This window comes from Gadus morhua, chromosome 11 (genome assembly GCF_902167405.1).
Source record: "Gadus morhua chromosome 11, gadMor3.0, whole genome shotgun sequence".
Taxonomy (NCBI): Eukaryota; Metazoa; Chordata; class Actinopteri; order Gadiformes; family Gadidae; genus Gadus; species Gadus morhua.
In genome coordinates, this window is record NC_044058.1 from 12911025 (window position 1) to 12934029 (window position 23005).

General features: G+C 42.6%; 2 protein-coding genes and 1 long non-coding RNA gene across 5 annotated transcripts in view; 2 read left to right on the forward strand and 1 right to left on the reverse strand.

The window, feature by feature from the left end:
- si:dkey-34d22.1 (discoidin, CUB and LCCL domain-containing protein 2) overlaps window positions 1–12968 on the reverse strand; it is a 29598-nt gene extending 16630 nt beyond the window's left edge. Inside the window, exons 1-13 of one of the 2 annotated variants that reach the window (XM_030371057.1) lie at window positions 12783–12967; window positions 11855–12076; window positions 11022–11159; window positions 9554–9605; window positions 9400–9475; window positions 9134–9267; window positions 8991–9028; window positions 8735–8908; window positions 8496–8608; window positions 7932–8109; window positions 6245–6340; window positions 592–687; window positions 96–113 (exon numbers count right to left, since the gene is read on the reverse strand). In XM_030371057.1, coding sequence (XP_030226917.1) covers window positions 96–113; window positions 592–687; window positions 6245–6340; window positions 7932–8109; window positions 8496–8608; window positions 8735–8908; window positions 8991–9028; window positions 9134–9267; window positions 9400–9475; window positions 9554–9605; window positions 11022–11159; window positions 11855–12076; window positions 12783–12891 — 1444 coding nt within the window. In that variant the 5' untranslated portion in view covers window positions 12892–12967. Of the gene's footprint in view, window positions 1–95; window positions 114–591; window positions 688–6244; window positions 6341–7931; window positions 8110–8495; window positions 8609–8734; window positions 8909–8990; window positions 9029–9133; window positions 9268–9399; window positions 9476–9553; window positions 9606–11021; window positions 11160–11854; window positions 12077–12782 lie in introns of both variants that reach the window. The other variant, XM_030371058.1, reaches the window with a different exon arrangement.
- Window positions 9166–11187, forward strand: LOC115554387 (uncharacterized). Its single transcript, XR_003978590.1, has 3 exons — window positions 9166–9301; window positions 9444–9497; window positions 11045–11187. It is a non-coding gene; the product is annotated as an uncharacterized LOC115554387 (long non-coding RNA).
- A 3071-nt stretch (window positions 12969–16039) lies between the features above and the next one.
- LOC115554370 (glucocorticoid modulatory element-binding protein 1-like) lies at window positions 16040–22107 on the forward strand. Of its 2 annotated transcripts, XM_030371075.1 has the most exons (10): window positions 16041–16396; window positions 17119–17214; window positions 17486–17535; window positions 17655–17779; window positions 17938–18041; window positions 18958–19142; window positions 19552–19686; window positions 19807–19944; window positions 20243–20431; window positions 20670–22107. In XM_030371075.1, the coding sequence occupies exons 2-10, from the start codon at window positions 17120–17122 to the stop codon at window positions 21227–21229; spliced, it is 1581 nt and encodes a 526-aa protein (XP_030226935.1). In that variant the 5' UTR covers window positions 16041–16396; window position 17119; the 3' UTR covers window positions 21230–22107. The 2 variants fall into 2 exon arrangements, with proteins under 2 accessions (XP_030226936.1, XP_030226935.1); XM_030371076.1 differs by having other exon boundaries at window positions 16040–17214.
- The last annotated feature ends 898 nt before the right edge of the window (window positions 22108–23005 follow it).

The following is a 23005-nucleotide window of genomic DNA, read 5'->3' on the forward strand; positions in this document are numbered from 1 at the left end:
GCCATTTTGCATGTTTATTTATATTGATTAGGGTCTGTAAATAGTTGGATATGTATTTGACTACAACGTTTTGAGCACTAGCAGGTAGTATGTACCTGGATTATGAAGTAACGCTGGTCAGGTGTTATAAGGTAACAGTTGAACAGGAAGAGGAAGGAGCATTTTGGGCGGGAACATTTGGTTGTTACCATAAGCGTTTGAACAAGAGAAAAATATTCAAGTAAATCTGTTAATTAGCATATAATCTCACTCACTCTTCTTATCATGGTATAGGTTGTCTTCTTCACCAATGCAAATGACTATGTTGGTACATTTTAATCGGATCGGTATTCACTACATGATTAAGAACCCTAACCGAGGACTTTGACTGCTTAAAGGAACCAGTGGATGAGGAGGCTTCAAAGGGGGCCTTGGAGCATTGGAATCGCCTTCATCAGAAGCACTACGAATCACCAAAGCTTAACATGATGTTTAACATGAGGTTATCTGCACTATGTATATGTATTATATAGTATACGTTATCTAAGATACTAATTTAATTTATGTCTGCGATCAGAAAGAACACAGTGTGAAGGAAATGAAGATACATACTTGTGTGCTCCACAAGAACCGTATGTCCAGGGTTAACCGGGCTGGGTGGCGTCGTCAAGGCTGTGGCACTGACCACGGGGGCGTCTGTTGGATTAACTGTTGGAGCCATTTTACATGTTTATTTATATTTGTGCTTATGTCTGTTAATAGTTGGGTATGTATTTGGGGACTAAAACGTTTTGACCACTAGGGTAGAATGTACCTGGATCATGAAGTAACACTGGTCAGGTGTATTAAGGTAACAGGTGGACAGGAAGAGGAAGACAACAATAGAATAATAAACAACATTCGAACTATAGAATAATAATCAACTGTTAAACAGCATATAATCTCAATCACTCTTCTCGTCATGGTAATCTAGGTTGTCTTCTTTACCGTTGCAAGTGGCTATTTTGGTACATTTAATTGCATCGGTAGTCACTACATAATTAAGAACCCTAACTAAGGATAATGACTGCCTAAAGGATCCAGTGGATAAGGATGCTGCAAAGGATGCATTGGAATTGCAAAGTCACAAGCATTACGAATCGCCAAAGCCAGGCTGCAAATCTGAAGGCAAGGTAAAAGAGACACAGACAGATGGACCAAGCTGTGCTTTTCTCTGTCTTTGAAGATTGGAGCTGCATGGGTTGTTGTATGGGGTAGGTAAAAAACGCTGCATTTATGAATAAGATTGGAACAGTTGGACTGGTTTGCTTGTCTTTTGTCATGACACTTGATTGTTGGGATCACTGAATTTCAGGCCTATGCGGTTCCGACTGACATGTGCAGTCAATTTGAGCAACGACCCCAATTGAAAATACAAACTGAAACTGACAGGTCACTTTTTAACCGTGTGAAACGGTGGTTGGACTAGACGACAATGTGTCTTTGTTTCCACAGATCGCAATGACAGCATAACTCATCTGCAATGTCTAAAATGTCACGTGCCACTTCCTCTGCTCGCATAAGTGTGAAAGCTGATAGATCAGCGCTTCTTCGCCACATGGATGCTCGAGAGAAAAAAAACATGCTCAAGAAGCAGAAGAGGAACACCTGTGAATGGAGCAGGGAATACTCAGCAGGATGAAGGTACAACTGGCAATATAAACTGAAATAGCAGCTACCAGTGCAAAGTTAGCCATACTGATGCCAGTCAAGAGAGCAGTGCCAGAGGGGCACCGTCTGATGGCATGAATTCATACTGCTGCAGAGAAATTACATACCAGGCACTTCATACATGCCCAACGATGGATCGTTATTATATTAACTTATACATGATGTTATCTGCAATATATATATAATACTATACCATACTATGTATAATATTCTATCGCTTATCTAAGATACTAATAAAAAGATGATGTGCAGTCCGAAAGAACACATTGTGGCAGGAAATGTAGATACATCCTTGAGTCTTTCACGATAACCGTGTATCCAGTGGTAGCCGCACTGGGTCGTGTCATCGTGGCTTTGACTTTGACCACAGGGTCTGTTAAACCAGCTTCAGCACACAACACACCATGTGACTAATGAAGGGTTAGGGTTAGGGTCAGGGTGCCACTCTCTGGTCCAAGCTTTACATGCCCGCAGCCATTGCCTGGATTATGAAGCAAAAGACACAAACACTGAATACTGGTGTGTACTTTAGGGGTAGAGACGCTTATAACCAACACTGAATATGGTTAAATGTAGGGGGAAGAGAGAGATGCTGATAACCAGCACTGAATACTGGTGGGTACCATGAAGGGAAGAGACGCTAATACCCATCACTGAACACTGTGTACTGTAGGGGGAAGAGACGTTTATAACCAGCACTGGTGCGTACCGTTTAGAACCACAAGGCCACATACGGTTCTCAATTAGGTTAGTAGGAAGTGCTCCATTTAAAAAGGCGTTTATGATGTGTGATTCGTGCGATAACATTTGTCATTTTTAAGGGTTGGTAAGGAGCAATAAAAAGTGATTAACCAGGAAATTCACAAATTGGGAGCTACATATTGCTGCTATTCTGTTTAAGTTTGAATGGAAAAATTGTCAGTAGACTGAGAAATCATCACAACATTGTTGTGGGTGGTTTCCCATCTTGTTTGAGTGAGAATATTTATGGTATTATTTTGCTTTTGCTTTCATGTAGATGTTCACAGAGAAGGCAAGTAGTTTTAAAGGTAGGATACTCTGAGCTTCCGATCGACAATGGCTTGAAAAGGCCCTTAGGACATGGAAACACTACTCTGACTCTGTATTGACATCTGTGTAAGACGGTCCGTCAGAAAGCTGTGTGAAAGATGCATATTAAGTCAACATGGACAGAAATCAACATCATGTAGCCCTTTGAACCCCTTTTTAATTCAGTATTAGCTCATAATAGTTATGATTTATGTAATTATGTTACAATGGGTCCAGAAAGAGTTTGACATAATATAGTTCCTGCATTATGGCTCAAGTAGACCTATTAATTACCCTTCCTTACATTAAATAGCAGGCTATACCAAGTGAATGAAATACTCATAAATTTGTATTAGCTAACTAGGCAAACATACAATGTGTGTGTGTGTGTGTGTGTGTGTGTGTGTGTGTGTGTGTGTGTGTGTGTGTGTGTGTGTGTGTGTGTGTGTGTGTGTGTGTGTGTGTGTGTGTGTGTGTGTGTGTGTGTGTGTGTGTGTGTGTGTGTGTGTGTGTGTGTTACATCGGACCAATTACAACAACTATTTATATTATCTGAAAAAAAAAGATCAGTTGGATTAAGCTGCAACATAACTTTTTATATTAAAGCCAAATAAAGCCAACCAGCTTTAACACAGAGAGGGCTTCATGTCTTTAAACGACTATCTAAATATGCTTTAAAAAAAGTTAGCATACAAAGAATATCAAGAGGAGATGTTGCCCAGCGGTAAACATCTTGTGTCTAATTGTCGAAATAAAAGAATGTAAACAAAATATTTATTCTTACCCCCCTGTCCATGGACACTTGTTAATCCACAGAAAGTCAAGGCGATCCATAAACTCCTAACGACACACTTCACTCCATTCTGGTAGTTATTGGTCCCAGCGGGCATGATGTCCAAAGTCCGAACCGAGAAGCAAGGTGCCTAACTCTGTCTGATACTAGTTCTGCAAAGTTACTCAAAACTTCTCAATATTAACTATTGGACGATACGTGTGGATGTTTAACGCCCCTCCTTCTGAATATGAAGGCAGAAGTTGAAGAACCAGAACACCCACGGTCTCTACAGCGGCAATAACTAATAACACACCATTAAGGGTTTGTGAATGGCATACATTTGTTAATGTAATAAAATGGTCAGCCTAGTCAGTAATATACTTTTGCATACTTTGGTATCCTCAGATTTGACCCAAAATGTAATGTAACTCCCGCGCCATCTTCTGGTGAAATATGGAAGAACAAAATCAGCGACAGCAGGTCCAGTGAAAATAGACAATGAATAATGTGGCAACAGTTACGTGCATGAGAGACAATATATATATTGACCTACATAAATTTGACCGATTTAGAAAAATGTCAAAAGGTAATGATAGTAATTGTCTTTATAGTTTCCCGACTTAAGGAACGTTAACTAGTCGCTCTCTTGTCACTCCAGCAGGCGATGCACTCACACACACCACAGCAGTTCGACCGATGTACCTATAGTTTGCGAGCTAACGCTTCTGAGCCGAGACTTCAAAGCCTCGGTAGCTGTTCTGTTGTGTTCTATTCTGTTTTGTTCTGTTCTATTTTGTTGTCTCTCCTTTTCTCTGGTCTAGACTGTGGACCAGAGAAAAGAAGAGAGAGCCCACCAGACTCTGGACCAGAGACAAGGAGAGACAGCCCACCAGACTCTGGACCAGAGACAAGGAGAGACAGACCACCAGACTCTGGACCAGAGACAAGGAGAGACAGGCCACCAGAGTCTGGAGCAGAGAGGAAGCCACCCAGAAGACAGCCTGATTTACAACCCACTCTGTGGTAAGGTGATTTGGGTTAGAGGTGTTGTATGGATTCAATAAGGTTATGATTCACACATCACATCACATCATTTCAAATCATGTTAATCGACTCATTCAATCATCAAAGTTTATTAACATAGTGCTTTTCAAGCTGAACAGCAAACATACAAAGGGCTTCAGAAGGGAAGCAACAAATCAAGGACAAGAGGTGTAAAACACCCTCATCACAGGGCTATAGCGAGGAACAGACAATCACACATTCATTGAGGAGAAAAAAGTGAACTAAAATGGAACGTTGTCACATGCATATCATTTCACATTGAATCACATTAACACGTGCGATACGTCAGGTATAAACCAGGACAGGGAGTCCCGTTATTGCAAAATGACGTCCGATGAGGTTGGGGATGCTGCCGGGGTGAAGACGAGGCTGCTCAGCACCGCTGAAGCAGGGGTCGGTTCCACGGTGCTGTGAGCGTATGGGTTCCGCGTTGACAAGGAACCATCTGGTTGGTATTTGTATGTGACCGTTGTTGTTAAGGATGGATTTGTAAAGGATTGATCCAGAGGTGTTAAAAGACAGAGGTGTCCAGTTATGAACGAATCAGGATCAAGTATGATGATGATGTGGTATAACATATTAGGTAAGCCTAACACTATGTTATTTTGTTAGGTCTTTGATATAAGGACAAGCGACCAGGACCAGGACACACACACAAACACACGCACACACACACATGCACGCGTCTCACAAACACACATACACACACATGCACGCGTCTCACACACGCGCACACACACACACACACACACACACACACACACACACACACACACACACACACACACACACACACACACACACACACACACACACACACACACACACACACACACACACACACACACACGCGCGCACAGATGATCCTATGTCTGATGTCAGAGGTTTGCTAACAGAATACATTTGATTAGAGGTGGGAAAAACAATTTACCTTCAGCTATTGGGTACTTCTTCATTTAGGCCTTTTTCATCCTAATTAGACGAACACACAAAAACACAATCAATGCTATTTGGTATTCAGAACTATTAATCGTGTTGTTGGATGACTTAAAGGGAACATATTATACCACCAGGTGTGAGTGTAATTAGCCTTAAAAGACCCATATAACATCACTAGTGGGCGTGTCCACCTAGATCTGTGCTTGATAGATGAGCAACATTTACTTCAGTCCACTAGGTAGGCTGGTAGAATGATCTATCCAGCACAGATCTAGGTGGACACGCCCACTAGTGATGTCATATGGGGCAGATTTTCGAAACGGCTTGTAAGGCTAATTACACTGACACCTGGTGGTATAATATGTCCCCTTTAATATATTTCATGATTACATTATTATGAATTTAATGTGGTCATTATTCACTCTTCACTATTGCCCAGTGTGTTTATACCTTTGAACATGACACAAACAACAACAGGTATGCCTTTATTTACAGGTATTACCTTCTCTTTAACCAGAATCCAGCCGTCAGGCAGCTGCCACACAGGACCAGCCCAAAGACCACGCCCCCCACGACCACCACTCGCCGAACGGAGACTGCTTTCAGAACTAGGCGCCCAACAATGGATCGTTATTATATAATATTGTATAATATATCTAAGATACTAATTGAAAGAATATCTGCAATCAGAATGAACACAATGTGGCAGGAAATGAGGATACATACTTGTGTCTTCCACAGGAACCGTCTGCCCAGTGGTAACCGTGCTGGATGGCGTCGTCAAGGCTGTGACACTGACCACGGGGGCGTCTGTTGGATTAACTGTAGGAGCCATTTTGCATGTTTATTTATATTTGTGCTTATGTCTAAATAGTACAGCGTTTTAGAGGTACATACTACTAGAGGGTAGTATGTACCTTGATCAGAAGTAACACTGCTCAGGTGTTTTAAGGTAACAGGTGAACAGGAAAAGGAAGGAGGAGCATTTTGGGTGGGAACATACGGTTGTTACCATAAGCGTTTGATCAATAGAATAATAATCAAGTAAATCTGTTAAACAGCATATAATCTCACTCACTCTTCTCATCATGGTAATCTAGGTTGTCTTCTTCCCTGCTGCAAGTGACTATGTTGGTACATTTTAGTTGGATCAATAGTCACTACATAATTAAGAACCCTAACCGAGGACAATGACTTCCTAAAGAAACCAGTGGATAAGGACGCTGCAAAGGATGCTTTGGAGCATTGGAATCACCTTCATCACAAGAACTACGAATCGCCAAAGCTAGGCGGTAAATCACGGCAAGGTAAGAGGCACGGGCGGATAAACCAAGCTGTACTTTTCTCTGGCCCAGATCTTAGTTGATGGGGTTTGGTTTTGGTTGGAAAAAGTTCTGCATTTATTTAATGCGATTGGAACAGTTGGACTGGTTTGCTTGTGTTTTGTATTGACACTTGATTGTTGGGATCACTGAATTTCAGGCCTATGCTGTTCCGAATGTCATGTGCTGTCGATTTGAGCAACGACCCCCCCATTGAAAATCTAAACTAAAACTCTGTCTGAGGTCAATGTGAAAACGGATGTAGGACAAGACGACAGTGTGTCTTTGTCTCCAGAAATCACAATTATAACTCAACTGTACTCTCTAGTATGTCACGTACCACTTCCTCTGCTCGCATAAGTGTGAAAGCTGATAGTACAGCGCTTGTCCGACGCATGGCTGCTCTAGAGAAAAAACATGCTCAAGAAAAAAGGTAGGAACATCTGTCCATATAAACAGAAATAGCAGTTACGAGTGCAAAGTTAGCCATACTGATGCCAGTCAAGTGAGCAGTGCCAGAGGGGCACCGTCTGATGGCATGAATTCATACTGCTGCAGAGACATTAGATCAGGCACTTCATACAAGCTTACTTTAACCAGCTTTAAGGCCACAACAGCCTCATTCGAAATCCCTATGTGCTTGTCCTTAAGAAGGCAAGTTTGCACAAACCGAAGAACCAGGTAAACTCCTGTTCTTATGTCTGACCGGAGGGTGCAGAGAGAACCAGGTGCCCAAAGATCGATCGTTATTATATTAACTTATACATGATGTTATCTGCACTATATATATGAGGTAGGAACAGGTAGGATAGTACTATACCATACTATATATAATATTCTATCGCTTATCTAAGATACTAATAAAAAGATGATGTGCAATCCGAAAGAACACATTGTGGCAGGAAATGTAGAAACGTCCTTCAGTCTTTCACAATAACCGTGTCTCCAGCGGTAGCCGCACTGGGTCGTGTCATCGTGGCTTTGACTTTGACCACAGGGTCTGTTAAACCCGCTTCAGCACACAACACACCACGTGACTAGAGCACCAGTACAGACCTCTGTCCAATGAAGGGGAAAAAGAATGTGCTCACCTGCCGCGTTGGAGACGGTCTTGGCGGTATCCTTGACGAGAGGACACCCCAGCAGCTGGATCTCTGCTGAGGCTCTTTTCCCCCAGGTGATGGGCTTCAGCTGGACGAAGCGGGCCACCACGGGAGGGAACAGGCTGTTCAGCACCCTGGGGTGACCGTCGGAATAAGCCTCAAACACCTGAAACCATTTAGCACTTAGCTCACCTACAGAAGACACAACAGCTGACACAACTATGCACCATGGCTTTCTGAGAAATCATTAATGTTGAACTTGATCCCCAGACGTCCCTTGTTGGCTTGTCATAGCTCAAGGTAAATTCAGTCAAATTCAGAGACGCGGTGGGAAACCATATGCATTCCTCCCCTCCCCCCAACAATGGAGTGGGTCCTGTAAACACGTTAACGTGTCTCAAGTGAACGCACCTTAATGAGCTGCCATGGCAACAACACAACATTCTATCTATAACGTCTCTGAGCAGCACCCTGGCAACCACTCTGCTAACTGGATGAATAACCCTCGACTGATGGTTAGACGGCAGCACACAGTCAATGTCTTTCTCTTACCTTTTCTTCTTTGCTCAGTGCACCTTTGTAAGGCTTCCAGTCCTTCCTGTCTTCGCGGAAAAGAAGCGAGTAGGACTCTATGTAGAACCTCCTTGAACCCGTTGTTATTATACCTGAGAACAAGAGTGATTTCAATGAGCCATTGATGTCGAACAAGAACAATTTGAATCACATTCTGCACGACATTAAATATTATTACATATAGTAAAATAAATATTCAATGAAACATTGGTACTCACCAGTGACTTTTCTTTTTTCACCGAGGTCCAGCTCCACCCAGGGGTTCTGGTCGTCTGGTTCTGCTGTCCATGTTACCAACGGACCGGCCGGGTTTAGACCCTTCCCCTGACCCCCGGCTCTCCCCCACAGAGAGGAGCTGTTCACGAGGGACATGTTCAAGTGTCCGTTGCATTCTGTCAAGGAGGAGAGGTACGTTTGGTAAGTTTAGTGATAAAATATGTGGAATTTGCTAATGAAGCTCTTGTATATGCTTACCTTTGCTAAAGAGCAGTTTATGTTCAGATAATGAACCCCTGGCAAAAGAAAAAATGCAGAGGGTAAATATTCCTATGTTTAACCAAGTAACAGCCGGAAAGGCATCATGAAATGTTACTTATAAATAACAATAGCGACCGTACAATTTGGACAGGACTCCGTTGGCGAAGGTGGGCTGGTATAACCTAAGGCCTCTCCCCCAGGTGAGGTTGACGCGACCCCCCAGGCTGTCCGACACCACCCCTCCATGGACCGCAGACAGGCAGATCAGCGATGTCTTCAGTAGAATACGGATTATAAACACATGTTCAGTAAGCGTTCTAATGAGCCCTTATCATTAGTAACGTCCACCTGGACTAATAATATGCAACCAATTGAAAAGCAGCACTGGTCCTATTGCACGACTCACATCTCTGTAGCCTTGTTCAGAGTTTCCCTTAACGTTCCCAACAGGAACGTCCTTACAGCCGGCAGGGCAGTACACGCTGAGGAGGAGCACAGAGACAGGTGAGAGACCTCCAGCAACGTCTACGCTGGTCCTCAAGAACTTCATGGGAACTCACCCTAACTGATCAGAGGACAAATGTGATCCAAGCGTGGAGCAGGAAATAAGCTCTGAAACATGTAAGCAGAAGGAAATGAGTCTAAAGGAAAAAACATGCAGGATTGGGTGATGCACATGGGCACACGCACACACGCACGCACGCACGCACGCACGCACGCACACAGACACACCTACCTCTTTGGTGGTCATCATTACCACATATGAGTTGGAGCTGACTCATAGCTCCCTGAGCCCCGAACAACATCACATCAGCTCACTTTTAAACAATGATTGCATTGGCAATCGGTGTGCTGATGTGTCATTTATATTTCTATATACTTAAGGCTTTGGTATAGTTGTCACTTGAGCCAATATGTAGAAACTATTTAACCCATTCATTTTAATACATTAATAAATTATGGTTAAATAGCTGTTTCGCTATCTTTCCTTCTGCTGAGGGCTGCGGGGTGAGTATAGGAGTGGTGTTGGGAGAATATAGACACCACTGTCATAGTGAGGCTTGAGACGGCTCTCTCCATTCAGGAGAGGAATCCCACTCCGCAGCCTTCTGACACACTTCTGGAGTAAGGAAAGTGGCAGCAGACGCATCCAAATAACCGTACACCATAGTGTTCAAGCACACAAACACACGTACACAGACACACATGCACACAGACATGACCCCTGCATAGACTGAGTCTGACACCTCTGCTATACAGGAAGAAGCTAATCTCTGCGGTTCTTCTTCTGCACGCATACAAGCAGGTCAAGCTGCACATTTGTCCGTCTCACAGCTCTGAAGGCACCACGTCATCCACGGCCAAACTAGCTATCTTACAGGCCCAAGACCACCATGGTCTGTCCTAAGCATTTTCAAATTGGATCAATTCATATGGAAGAGAAAATGGGAAAACCAACAACAACCACAACCAAATGCCTCAATCCCAAAGCAAAGTTGTCTGCACCTAAGCTTAAAGTAAAAGACAACCCAGTCCCCCTTCTCATGTGACTCAGGATCATCACCACAGGATCGTATGCTTCAAGCAGGATGATGCTCCCCACATACACACACATGCAGACAACCCCCCATCATCCCTCTTCAAACCAAGAGGGGATCATCTGCTCCTCTTCACCCTAATGGGCGGCAGTAGTTCAGGAGGTGGAGCGGGTCGGCTGGTTACCGCAAGGTTGCTAGTCCGATCTCCGGCGAGCTGGCTGTCGCCTTGCATTGTTGACTCCGAATGCATGTGTGCATGAATGTCGCATTATTGTAAAGCGCTTGGTCTCACTATCTGGGGCCATCCGTATTAGACACTGTTCCTCTACACAGCTTACAAACACACACAAACACACACACACACACACACACACACACACACACACACACACACACACACACACACACACACACACACACACACACACACACACACACACACACACACACACACACACCCACCCCTGGTGTTTCAGTTGGTTAGTCTAACCTGGGTTCTGGTCTGTTGTGTAGGACAACAGGAAGCCCCGACCAGAGCGGTGTCGGCCCGACCTGAAGATCACCGACGCTTTGTTGCTGCTAACCGACAATTTCATCTCCGAAGCAGTGAGTCTCCCACACAGAGGCCCTGAGAACACACACACACATGCATGCACGCACAAACAATGAATTAATATCCACATACATACAGAAATACATCTGACAGAGCTACACACTATATGTTCATAGCTCTCAAAGAAGCAGAACTTCAGCTGAACAAAGAAAGTGTTGTTCAGTGATGCTTGACACAGAAGACATGTCTGTAAAAGGATAGCTAGGATAAGGATAACTGTTTTGTAAAAATTGATTTTTTTGAGTAAAAAACAATGTATTCAGAAGAAAGAGCTGAAGGATTCCATCTCCTGCCCCTACTTCTTCTATCCCTCTCATTTAGGACCTATGCCTCCAGTCCAAACCTCCATGCCCTCAGGATGCAAATAGATACACCTGGATGGGCAGGCGTTGACTCTGAGGGTTTTTGTAATTCGTCTGTCGCTATGCAAGTAAACGTCTGCATTGACCATGATCACGTGGCACACAACACATTAATTAGTCAGGTATGAGCTGAGAGTGAAACATCCATCGAAGGATTGCAAATCAATTGGTTAAGTCATCATAGTGATTCCAGCTGTTTAAACATTTGGGATACATCAAGACACGACTACAGATCACCACAACGATGATCAGAGCTGTGAGTTTACCTCTGCTGATGGCCCCGTGTGTGTGTTTGTTGGTGTGTGAGTTCATCTCTTCTGGGGGCCCCCTGTGAGTGTGTGTGTTTACCTATGCTGGGGGACCCGTTGCTCGGGGTGATCACCAGAGAGCCGTTGGTGCAGTCCATGCTTCCCTCGATGTCAAAGTCCCCAAAGAGGAGGCGTAATGTGCGGCCCTGCGGGACACGAAGCCTCCACAAACACGACCCATCCTGGGGATAGGTGCCTGGGTAGTTAGCTGAGGTCAGGGTGCCACTCTCTGGTCCAAGCTTTGTATGCCCGCAGCCATCGCCTGGAATATGAAGGAAAGACACAAACACTGAATACTGGTGTGTACTTTAGGGGAAGATACACTTATAACAAACACTGAATTTGGTTAACTGTAGGGGGAAGAGAGAGACGCTGATAACCAGCACTGAATACTGTTGGGTACCATGAAGGGAAGAGACGCTAATACCCAACACTGACACTATGTACTGTAGGGGGAAGAGACGTTTATAACCAGCACTGTATTAGTGTGTACCGTTTAGAACCAAAAGGCCACATACGGTTCTCAATTGTACCGTTTAGAACCAAAAGGCCATATATGATTCTGGATTAGGTTAGTAGGAAGTGCTCCTTTTATAAAATGACGTGTATGATGTGTGATTCGTAGCATAACATTAGTCAGTCTTTATATTGCTCCTTACCAAGTGTTGGTAAGGAGCAATATAAAGTGATTATAACCAGGAAATTCACAAATTGTGACCTTCATATTGATGCTATTCTGTTAAAGTTTAAATAGAAAAATTCTCAGTAGACTGAGAAATGATCACAACATTGTTGTGGGTGGTTTCCCATCTTGTTTGAATGAGAAGATGTATGGTATTATCAGTTTATGATGGTTTTGCTTCCATGTAGATGTACACAGAGAAGGCCAGTAGGTTTAAAGGTAGGATACTCTGAGCTTTCAATTGACAATGGCTTGTCACAATGTGGCAGGAAATGAAGATACATACTTGTGTCTTCCACAGGAACCGTATGTCCAGGGTTAAACGTGCTGGGTGGCATCATCAAGGCTGTGACACTGACCACGGGGCCGTCTTTTGGATAAACTGTAGGAGCCATTTTGCATGTTTATTTATATTTGTGCTTATGTCTGTAAATAGTTGGGTATGTGTTTGGAGACTACAACGTTTTTATTACTAGCAGGTTGTATGTACATGGATTATTTATAAAGTAACACTGGTCAGTGTTTTAAGGTAACAGGTGAACAGGAAGTGGAAGGAGCATTTTGGGCGGGAACATACGATTGTTACCATAAGCGTTTGAACAATCGAATAATAATCAAGTAAATCTGTCAAACAGCATATAATCTCACTCACTCTTCTCATCATGGTAATCTAGGTTTTCTTCTTCACCGTTGCAAGTGTCTATGTTGGTACATTTTAGTTGGATCAATAGTCACTACATAATTAAGAACCCTAACCGAGTATAATGACTTAAAGGAACCAGTGGAAAGGATGCATTGGAGTATTGGAATCGCCTTCATCACAAGCGCTATGTATCGCCAAAGCTAGGCTGCGAATCTGAAGGCAAGGTAAGAGAGGCACAGACATAGATCGTTGCTTCTTCACCACATGGCTGCTTGAGAGAAAAAACATGCTCAAGAAACAGATGATGAACACCTTCATACTGCTGCAGAGAAATACAATTACAGGCCACAACAGCCTTATTCAAAATCCCTATGTGCACGTCCTAAAGAAAGCAAGCTTGCACAAACCGCCGAACCCGGTCAACTCCACCAAGTCAAACACACTTTCTCCTCAATACAAGCCATGCATATCTCTCCTAGCACGGCGAGAAACACATTTTCCGTAACCTCAACAGAACCAGATGAGCCATAATGTTCAGACAATTCATACCTCACATGGAAACATTGGACAGAACGTCAACAATAGCATTCAACACCAAACTGAAATAACTGCTCCACTGGTTCAGCAACACCACTCAGCATCTCTTCCACCAAGAGCCATAACAGTATTCAATAGTGACCCCCTACAAAATGTATCTTTTATCAGAACTTTGGAGCAATGCAGAAAGAAAGAAAAGCCTTGTCTGAAGAATGTCTAATGATGAAGCTGAATTTAAATGGCACCAAATCCATCATATTTCTTAATACCATGGGCCAGGAAGAACAATGTGAAAACGCTTATCTTGACTGATTTGAAGGTCTCTAGTTACGACTAGGACTGTAATCTCCCTGATGTCTATACCCAAGAGAGCATGACTGTCAGCAAAGACAACATTGTGACTCGGGAAGACCTCAAACGACGGCCACATCCTGTAAAGAACAGGATGAGGTTGCAGTGTGTGGGGCCTTAGTGCCACCTGCACTAGGGGCATGAACTGTTGATAAATGTGGAGACCCATTGGAACTAAATTTTATTCTGAAGACTGGAAATTAAGAAATTATTAGGAGGACCAGAGTTTCTCCTGAACAAGGCAGAAGATCGGCCAAAGTCAAGTATAGACCAACGGTATGTCTCAGTGGACACAGACTTCCAAAGAGGTACTACTTACTGAAAGTTTAATTCGCTTGGTTTCATAAATTCAAGGATATATTATGAAACAGAAGAAGGAGAAAATATATTTAACTGTAGGGGGAAGAGAGAGACGCTGATAACCAACACTGAATACTGGTGGGTACCATGAAGGAAAGAGACGCTAATGCCAACACTTAATACTGTGTACTGTAGTGGGACAAGAGGTTTATTGCCAACAGTCAATACTGTGTATTGTAGGGGGTAGAGATGTTTATAACCAGCACTGAATATTGGTGTGTACCGTTTAGAACCAAAAGGCCATATATGATTCTGGATTAGGTTAGTAGGAAGTGCTTCGTTTTATAAAAAGGCATGTATGATGTATGATTCATAGCATAACATTAGTTGCTGCTTATCATAATTCCTCTTTATTTTTCAAGTGTTGGAAAGGAGCAATCAAAGTGATATCAAATTAAGAAATACAAAATTTGAGACCTTCATACATCTGCTATTCTGCACATTGTGGGTGGTTTCCAATCTTGGTAGTTTTAAAGGTAGGCTACTCTGAGCTTCAGATTGACAATGGCTTGAAGAGGCCCTACAGACATGGAAACACTAGTCTGACTCTGCATTGACATCTGTGTAAGACAGTCCTTCAGAAAGCTGTGTGAAAGATACATATTAAGTCAACATGGACAGATATCTACGGAATTTTGCCATGACATCATGTAGCCCTTTGAACCAATTGTTAATTCTGTTTTAGTTTATATTAGTTATGATTTATGTAATTATGTTACAATGGGTCCAGAAAGAGGATGACATAATATGGCTCCTGTATTATGGCTCAAGTGTTAATTTCCCTTCCTTACATATACCAAGTGAATGCAATACTCAATGAATTTGTTTGGCTAATTAGGCAAACATACTATATATATATATATATATATATATATATATATATATATATATATATATATATATATATATATATATATATATATATATATATATATATATATATATATAGTATATATATATATATATATATATATATATATATATATATATATATATACACAACACAACTTTTTATGTTAAAGCCAACTAGCTTTAAAATAGACAGGGCTTTATATCTTTAAACGACTATCTAAATATTATTTCATTTTTATTTAGCATAATAAGAATATCAAGAGGAGATGTTGCCCAGTGGTAAACGTCTTGAGTCTAAATAAAATAATGTTAACAAAATATATATTCTTACCCTCCAGTCCGTTTAATCCAAAGAAAGTAAAAGCGATCCATAAACTCCTAATGACACGCTTCTTGTGGTTTTGGGCGGGCATGATGTCCAAAGTCCGGACCGAGAGGTGCGGTGATTCTAGTTCTGCAAAGTAACTCAAAACCACTCAATATGAACTATTGGATGAGATCTCTGGATCTTTAACGCCCCTCCTTCTAAATATGATGGCACAAATTGCAGAAACAGAACACTAGTCTCTACAGCGACTTTAACTAATAACAACCAAATTGCGTTTTGTGTGGCATACGTTTGTTAATGTAATAAAAGGGTCAGCGTACTAGTCAGTATACTTTCGCATACTTTGGTATCACTCACATTCTTCCCAAAATAAATTGTACCTTGCGCGCCATCTTCTGGTAAAATATGGGAACAACAAAAGAAAAACACGCAACAAGGTCCAGAGAAAACACCCAAGAAATAATATTATTTGCTTGAGTGAAAATATATTTATAGTGGTCTGCATACAGTTGAATCATTTAAAAACATATACATTTTGAATGGTAGAAAGATTAGACTTTATAATTGTCCCCCATTTGCGGATCGTTTACCGCGCTTGTTAACTCTTCGGTCGTGTCGGCCTCTGTCGCACAGCCGCTCGAGCAGGCAATGCACTCACACACCACGGCAGTTCGACCGATTTACGCATCGCGTGCGAGCTAACGCTTCTCGTGACAGATGCTTCGCAGGCAAATGCCGCCTTCATTGCAGGAACTTTACGAGGCAGCACGGGCGCAATCTCTCCCAGTTCTCTACACGCGAAGGATGTGTTGTTCCTCGCTTTGAAACGGTGGGTCAGCACTCCAACATTGAGTTTTGTCGTGTACAATACTTGCGGGAGTTTGTGTAAAAATGTTTTGATCTCGTATTGTTTTCTGCAACCGCAGCGCTATGTTGGTGTGTGATTGTCGTTTGAAAGGGTGTGCGTGATGCCGTGCCAGCACACGTCAGAATGAGCGGCTGTAGGCACGCGACCGGATCTGTAGGATTTTGCTTAATAAGGACGTTTCTTGGCTTGAAAGGCTTGGTCCATTCAGCTTACTGATCTGTACCGTTGGTTGTCCAATAGATTTATTATCTATTCTGTTGTTTTCTATTCTGCATTTTTATTATAGGCCTATTATGTTTTTTTCCTGTTGTGTTCTATTCTGTTCTATTCATTATATGAAATTATTTTCTATTACTATGCAGCCCCTTAATATAATGAGCTGGTTGTTGGAAATGTCATTATTTTAGCCAGTCAAGTGACTCTAATAGTCTATAACCTTAAATGCATTAAAAAATGTCCAACAGTGCTTTATTTTCTTATTATGTAGCAGGCTAGAATTTGTTCTTGTGGGAAAACGTAACACACTTTGTAAAAACTCTTCAGCACCTTATAGGCTATAAATCTGTAGTCTGATACGAGTAATAGTTGTCACATGTAAGGTCATATTAATAGTAGTACTATGTAAACCAGTGTCCCGTTATCTCGCCGTCTACTACGGATCATATCCACTGCCCATCGAGTAGGATGGAGGTGGAGAAGGAGGACGAGGAGAAGAAGAGGGAGGACGAGGACATCCAGAAAACTCAAGTTAATCTGCAACTTCATCCAGGCCTCCACAGGTAATGACAACCTCATTGATTTCAGTCAGTTGAGCTGTCAGTTTGATAATCATAAATATTGAACACATGTTAATGCATTTCTTCTCACATTGATATCAACATTGTCTTTCTGCACTGCTGATTGTGATGCTTATGTCTCAAATTTGAAAAATGTTTTTTATGCCTGATGCAAACTCAGCTAAATAGGAATAAGCAACGGTATATCTCTATTTAAAAGTAGGCCTTTATATAAAATGTTGTGTTACATGAAGGATTCTGTCGCCATCTACAGGCTGAACGATGACATGAGCACCACAGTCTTGGCAATACAGGCGCACCATGGTAAGACATCATCCATACTCCTCTATGAACTATGGAACATATTGTTTACATCGGTTACCTTGCATGCAACATAACCGTCAATGCACATTGTATTATATCATGACTCTGGATCACCTCAGGATCCTATGACTCCACCCAAGGAGAGGAAATAGAATATGGCTACCCGATCACCTGTGGAGACAGCAGAGCAGTCCTGCTCTTCAAGAAGTTTGTGTGTCCTGGAATCAACGTTAGGTGTGTGAAGGTAGGTCCCGGCAAATGTGGATGTTACCCAAACAGATCCCTTGTCAGAAATGATCTCTTTTCTCAGTATCATATTTGAAACAATGGTTAACTGCATCTTGCCCCCTTTTTGTGTGAATGAAAGATATGATGTGACTATCTGTGTGGTCCTCCTTCCAGTTCCATGATCAGCTCATCAGCCCCAAGCAGTTTGCCCACCTGGCCGGGAAGGCCACCCTCAAGGACTGGAAGAGGGCCATCAGGGTAGGGGGTGTAATGTTGAGGTACCTGCTTTATTTACCTGTTGACTGATATTGAGGGTGTAATGTTGAGCTACCTGCTTTATTTACCTGTTGACTGATATTGAGGGTGTAATGTTGAGGTAAAGCCTGCTTTATTTAACTGTTGAATGATATTGAGGGTGTAATGTTGAGCTACCTGCTTTATTTACCTGTTAACTGATATTGAGGGTGTAATGTTGAGGTAAAGCCTGCTTTATTTACCTGTTGAATGATATTGAGGGTGTAATGTTGAGGGTTAGCCTGCTTTATTCGCAGGTTTACTTATATTAAGGGTATTATGTTGCAGTATTATCTGCCTTGTTTACATGTCTGCTTTTAAGGGTGTTATGTTGAGGTACAGCCTTCTTTATATACCTGATTATGTTTGTTATTTATTTTAGTTAGTATTTTAGTTATTTACACATCCAAAGTGACTGACAGTGAGTTCATATACAGGTCATAAAGGAGGAGGTAGGGGTTAGGGCTTGTGTTATGAATCTCTCTAACCAGGGTAAATATAATATCGCATCACATGATTATATCCCAGTGATTTAATTGGTTCTTGCCCAAGGGATTCATCTGGGTGGGAGCTTGCTAGTAAATTCCTGAGCTAGCGTGGGAGTGACATTATTGTGGTATAGGATCTAATAACACGCAGAACAATCTGCCAAGCGGCGCGTTTCTCCCTTCTTCATGTTGGCACTTGTTTGTTCTGTCCTGTGTTTAACCCTACTCTTCAGAGAGACAATGCCAGTGTTTCTCTCCAGGTGGATTGGTGAATGGTGGATTTAAAATACAAAATCACAAACTGTTCAGAATACTTTGAATTTACCTCATATTATTATCTTAACAACAGTGACAACATATACAAGTTGACCCACTGTATGACTCTATGTGCAACCGTCTTGTATCCTTACAGGAAAATGATGCATTCCGGCCAGATTGATTTCTACCAGCACGACACTGTGTGTACCAACACCTGCCGCAGCACTAAGTTTGATGTGGTGGTCGACGGTACTGGGCTCTCCCCAGGACGCCCCGGGCAGCGTCCCCCCTCCACCACGGCCCCCCAGGGTCTGAGAGCACAGCCGGGGCCCCTGCAAGGTTCCCTTACTTTTCAATTAAATTTCAGTTTCTATAAGACGCAAGAAATGGATTGATCTGACATTATTAAAAGATAGGAATCTTTGTTAATCTGCTGATAAATGTGACGGTGGCGAAAGCGGAGGCGAGCCAAACTTGAAAAGAAGAATTTGCCATAACTTGCATTCAGCCGTCTTTGATGTTGCACCGCTTCCCTCTGAGACTACTGAGCTGCCAGATTAACATCTCCGGATAAGACAGTCTATTCTTTGACCTTGGTGCTGTTCCCTAAGCTGAGCAGTTCCCAGGCTGCACCCAGCCTACTTTACAGATCTTGGGTTGGCCTAACCTGCACTATTCAGCAAGAATCGATGATGGGAGAAGTTTTGAGGGGGTGTTCACTAGTTGTTCATCACTCTTCTCATGACAGGAGACATTGTTCATGGTATATACCCGGCTGTGGAGCAGAAGTTCACCATGACTTCCGAGTTGAGTTCTGGTCTGCTTCTCCCTGCGAGTCCACCCAACAGACTGATCAACAGAAGGAAGAGGCTTCATGCACCTGGTCAGTTCTTATATAGAAGTGTATTCATTTGAACGCACACAAACATGCTCGCACACTGGACACACACACACACACAATCAGGATTTAATCAATGATTTAGCATTATTCTGCCACCGTTAGATGGTGTTTGGAGCTTCTGGAAGGCCGTGGCAAACAGTGGGCTGATGAGCAAGGTCCTGTCCAGCATCCAGACCCAGCTGGAGGCCGCTCTCACAGGCCTGGACCTCCGCATGAGAGAAGCTCAACTCCAGGCCAGAGGTGAGATCTCACGCTGTGATCCAGAGAATCCCTCTGCTATTAAAAAAAATATCAATCAATTGTCCTTAAGATGAACTCCTGTAGAATATTATGAATATTATAAAGTATAACATAAGTATTCATGTTTTCGTGCTCTATATTCATATCCATGTTATTCGTTTACGGAAGTTGAAACATGTTGTGAGATGGGTCTTGGAACATGTTTCTATTGTTGATGGAGATGAAGGTTTTGGCACATATACAATATGCACAGGAGATGGCAGCTAAGCAAGTTGCCATTTGTATTGGCTTTCATCAGAGGCCACGATGCTCCACTCCCTTTGTGAGATGCTTGGGCTGCTTGACTCGGTGGAGAACGCTCTGGACCAGAGACATGCAGAGACAGACCAACAGAATCTGGACCGGAGACGAGGAGAGACAGACCACCAGAGTCTGGAGCAGAGAGGAAGCCACCCAGAAGACAGCCTGACTCACAACCCGCTCTGTGGTAAGGTGATTTTGGTTAGAGGTGTTGTATGGATTAAACAAGGTTATGATTCACATATCCCATCACATCATTTCACATCACGTCAGTTGATCACTCAATCGATCATTCAAGCATCCAACTTATTATATAATGTCAAAAGACAAAAGTGTCCCGTTATTGACCAATTAGGATCAAGTATTTCACAATGCTGTGGCATAACATATGATATCCTCCTGACGCTGTATGTTCTGTTGTTAAGTCTCCGGCCCGAAGACAGGGGACCAGGAGAGGTGTTTTGAGGAGGCTGTCTCCAACCTAGACGTGTCTTCAAAGCGGATGCTGGGACAGCACCATCCCCCCAGCCGGGCTCAGACCCCCCACCGCGCTTCGCCCGGGGTCCCCACCAAGCGCATCATCGGGTCTCTCCTGGACCCAGGAGCCCCGCCGCAAGACCTGGACCGGCTGACCCCCAAGCCCCTCTCCCACATCGCCCTCTCCCTCCCCAGGGTGCGGCGCCACACCGCGGGGGTCATACACAGGGTGGGGAGGGGGGGCGGAGACGGACAGATGGCCGCACTGGGGGGAGGGTACGAGGGCACGGAGAGGGGTAGGGTTCTGAGCAGTCCACCGAGGGAAGGGAATGGAGAGAAACATGGCACAGCAGGGGGCCACAGAGATGCCGCCGTGAAACCTACGTCGGGGAAGGACGGCCACGTCTTCCGGAGGAGGGAGCCAGAGTCCTGGGAGAGGGGTCATGGAGACGGAGACGGAGCTGCAGCGAGGAAACGGGCGTCAAAGAAACAGAAAAGGCAGCGATGACCGTCGACGTGAAGGGGTGTGTGTAGCGGTGTGTGTGGGGGCCGGGAGCGCATGTTCGGATAACATAGGCACTAGGACACCTTGTAGGGCTGCTCTTTCCCTCAAACAGACTGGCAGAAGAGATGGTTTCTCTCTTGTTGTGGTATTCTTTTTTAAATTATAACAGATTTTATAGAGTAAAAACTACATTAAGTTAAACTCCGGAAAATGTAGCAAAAGATCCCTTTTATGTCCTTTGTTATAATTTATTCAACAACACAAGAAGTCCAGATTAAGGTTTTTGCTTCATTATTGCAAATTGTGGATAGCAATACATTATGGTATTTTTTATCTTTATTTTAAATGAAGGTCTTTATAGGGGTTTATTAATATACTGTTGTTTATATAAACTAAAAGAAATTAACCTAAGTAATAACCTTACCTCCATATGCAGCTATATTTGTAAATTATGTGAGATTATGCTGATGTCTTTCCCCAATTGTAGTATTCACCCTTTATTTCTTATTTTACTATCTCTATTTGATTCAAATGGAAGCCTATATAAAGTAGAGGAAACATTTAAATCTTAATTTAAGTTTTTGATTTAATTTGACTAAGGGAATAATATAATGTGTAATTTGTTTGTAAGCTTGACCTAATGTACCTATGCACCCAGCACTTACTGCCAACTTCTACAGTTAAGGGTTACAATCAGCAGACGTGTTCAGTACTCTACGAGGACCAGCGAAGGTGCTCTTGTCTGAATCAGGGAAACTTTTACACTACTTGACTTTAGGCACCAGACGGTTATTTACCTTGTCTTTGCTATTAAACCTTGAATATAAAATATGTTCTGTATAGTTGCTATACCAGATTAAATTGCAACAATAAATGACCAATTGCTCCTCTGCAATCAAGAAATACGTTACTGGATGAAACATGAAATACACTTTGAAATGGTGACTTTTGGTGAACTTTTTTAAATATATATGCTAGAACAAAATCATAATTTGTTTAAACGTTGGTCTTACCATAAGCGTACATACTAGCCATGCTTTGGTCCTATCTGATTGCTTTGCTTATCACGGCCTTGAGTTGTCTTGAACGATACTGAGCCCATCCATGATAACTTTCCTTTCCTTTGGATCAATATATTATTTAATGCACAAGCATCATCTCTTGCATATAACGTTATCTCATTTAATTGGCATGGATAAAATTACACTTCATCTTAAAATCTATTGGAACAGTATATGCCCTGAACAGGGCAGACAATTTGGATCGCCCTGGATCATGGAGGTGTGATTGCACTTGTAGGTTTGAGAAAGACGTCTTCCTTATTTGTTAAATTAAGTAATTTGCAAGGCAGTAGGCCTGCATCGTTCATCATCTATGATGACATTCAGGCGGAAATACACAAGTGTATAGCTCCGTCTCACTGCAGGACAATGTGTTTATTCGCTCACACCACTTAACTGAATCTCTACAATCTCCTGCTCACGAGGGGAACACGGCGTGCGTATGCCCTCATGATCCAATTGAGCCATCGTTATTTCTGTCAACGACACCGGTTCCAACAATATGTTGGATCATTCCCTTTGGTCATAAAGCAGCGCGCAGCAGATGAAGGTGTCTCATTTCAATGCTCTGTTCAATCACGTGGTTGTGTGGTGGGAATGCTCAGGTAATTTATGACCAAATAAAACAGCTAGGTTGTTCAATTGGAAAATAATCAAAGTGCTTCAACATTAGCTGCAAACCTGGTATAAAGATAATGACGATGATACAATGATTGTA

Coding starts and splice junctions, on each gene's coding strand:
- LOC115554370 (XM_030371076.1), top strand. CDS start 17,120: ATGGAGGTGGAGAAGGAGGACGAGGAGAAGAAGAGGGAGGACGAGGAC. Junction 17,780..17,937: donor TCAACGTTAGGTGTGTGAAG/GTAGGTCCCGGC, acceptor TCCTCCTTCCAG/TTCCATGATCAGCTCATCAG. Junction 19,945..20,242: donor AGCTCAACTCCAGGCCAGAG/GTGAGATCTCAC, acceptor GGCTTTCATCAG/AGGCCACGATGCTCCACTCC.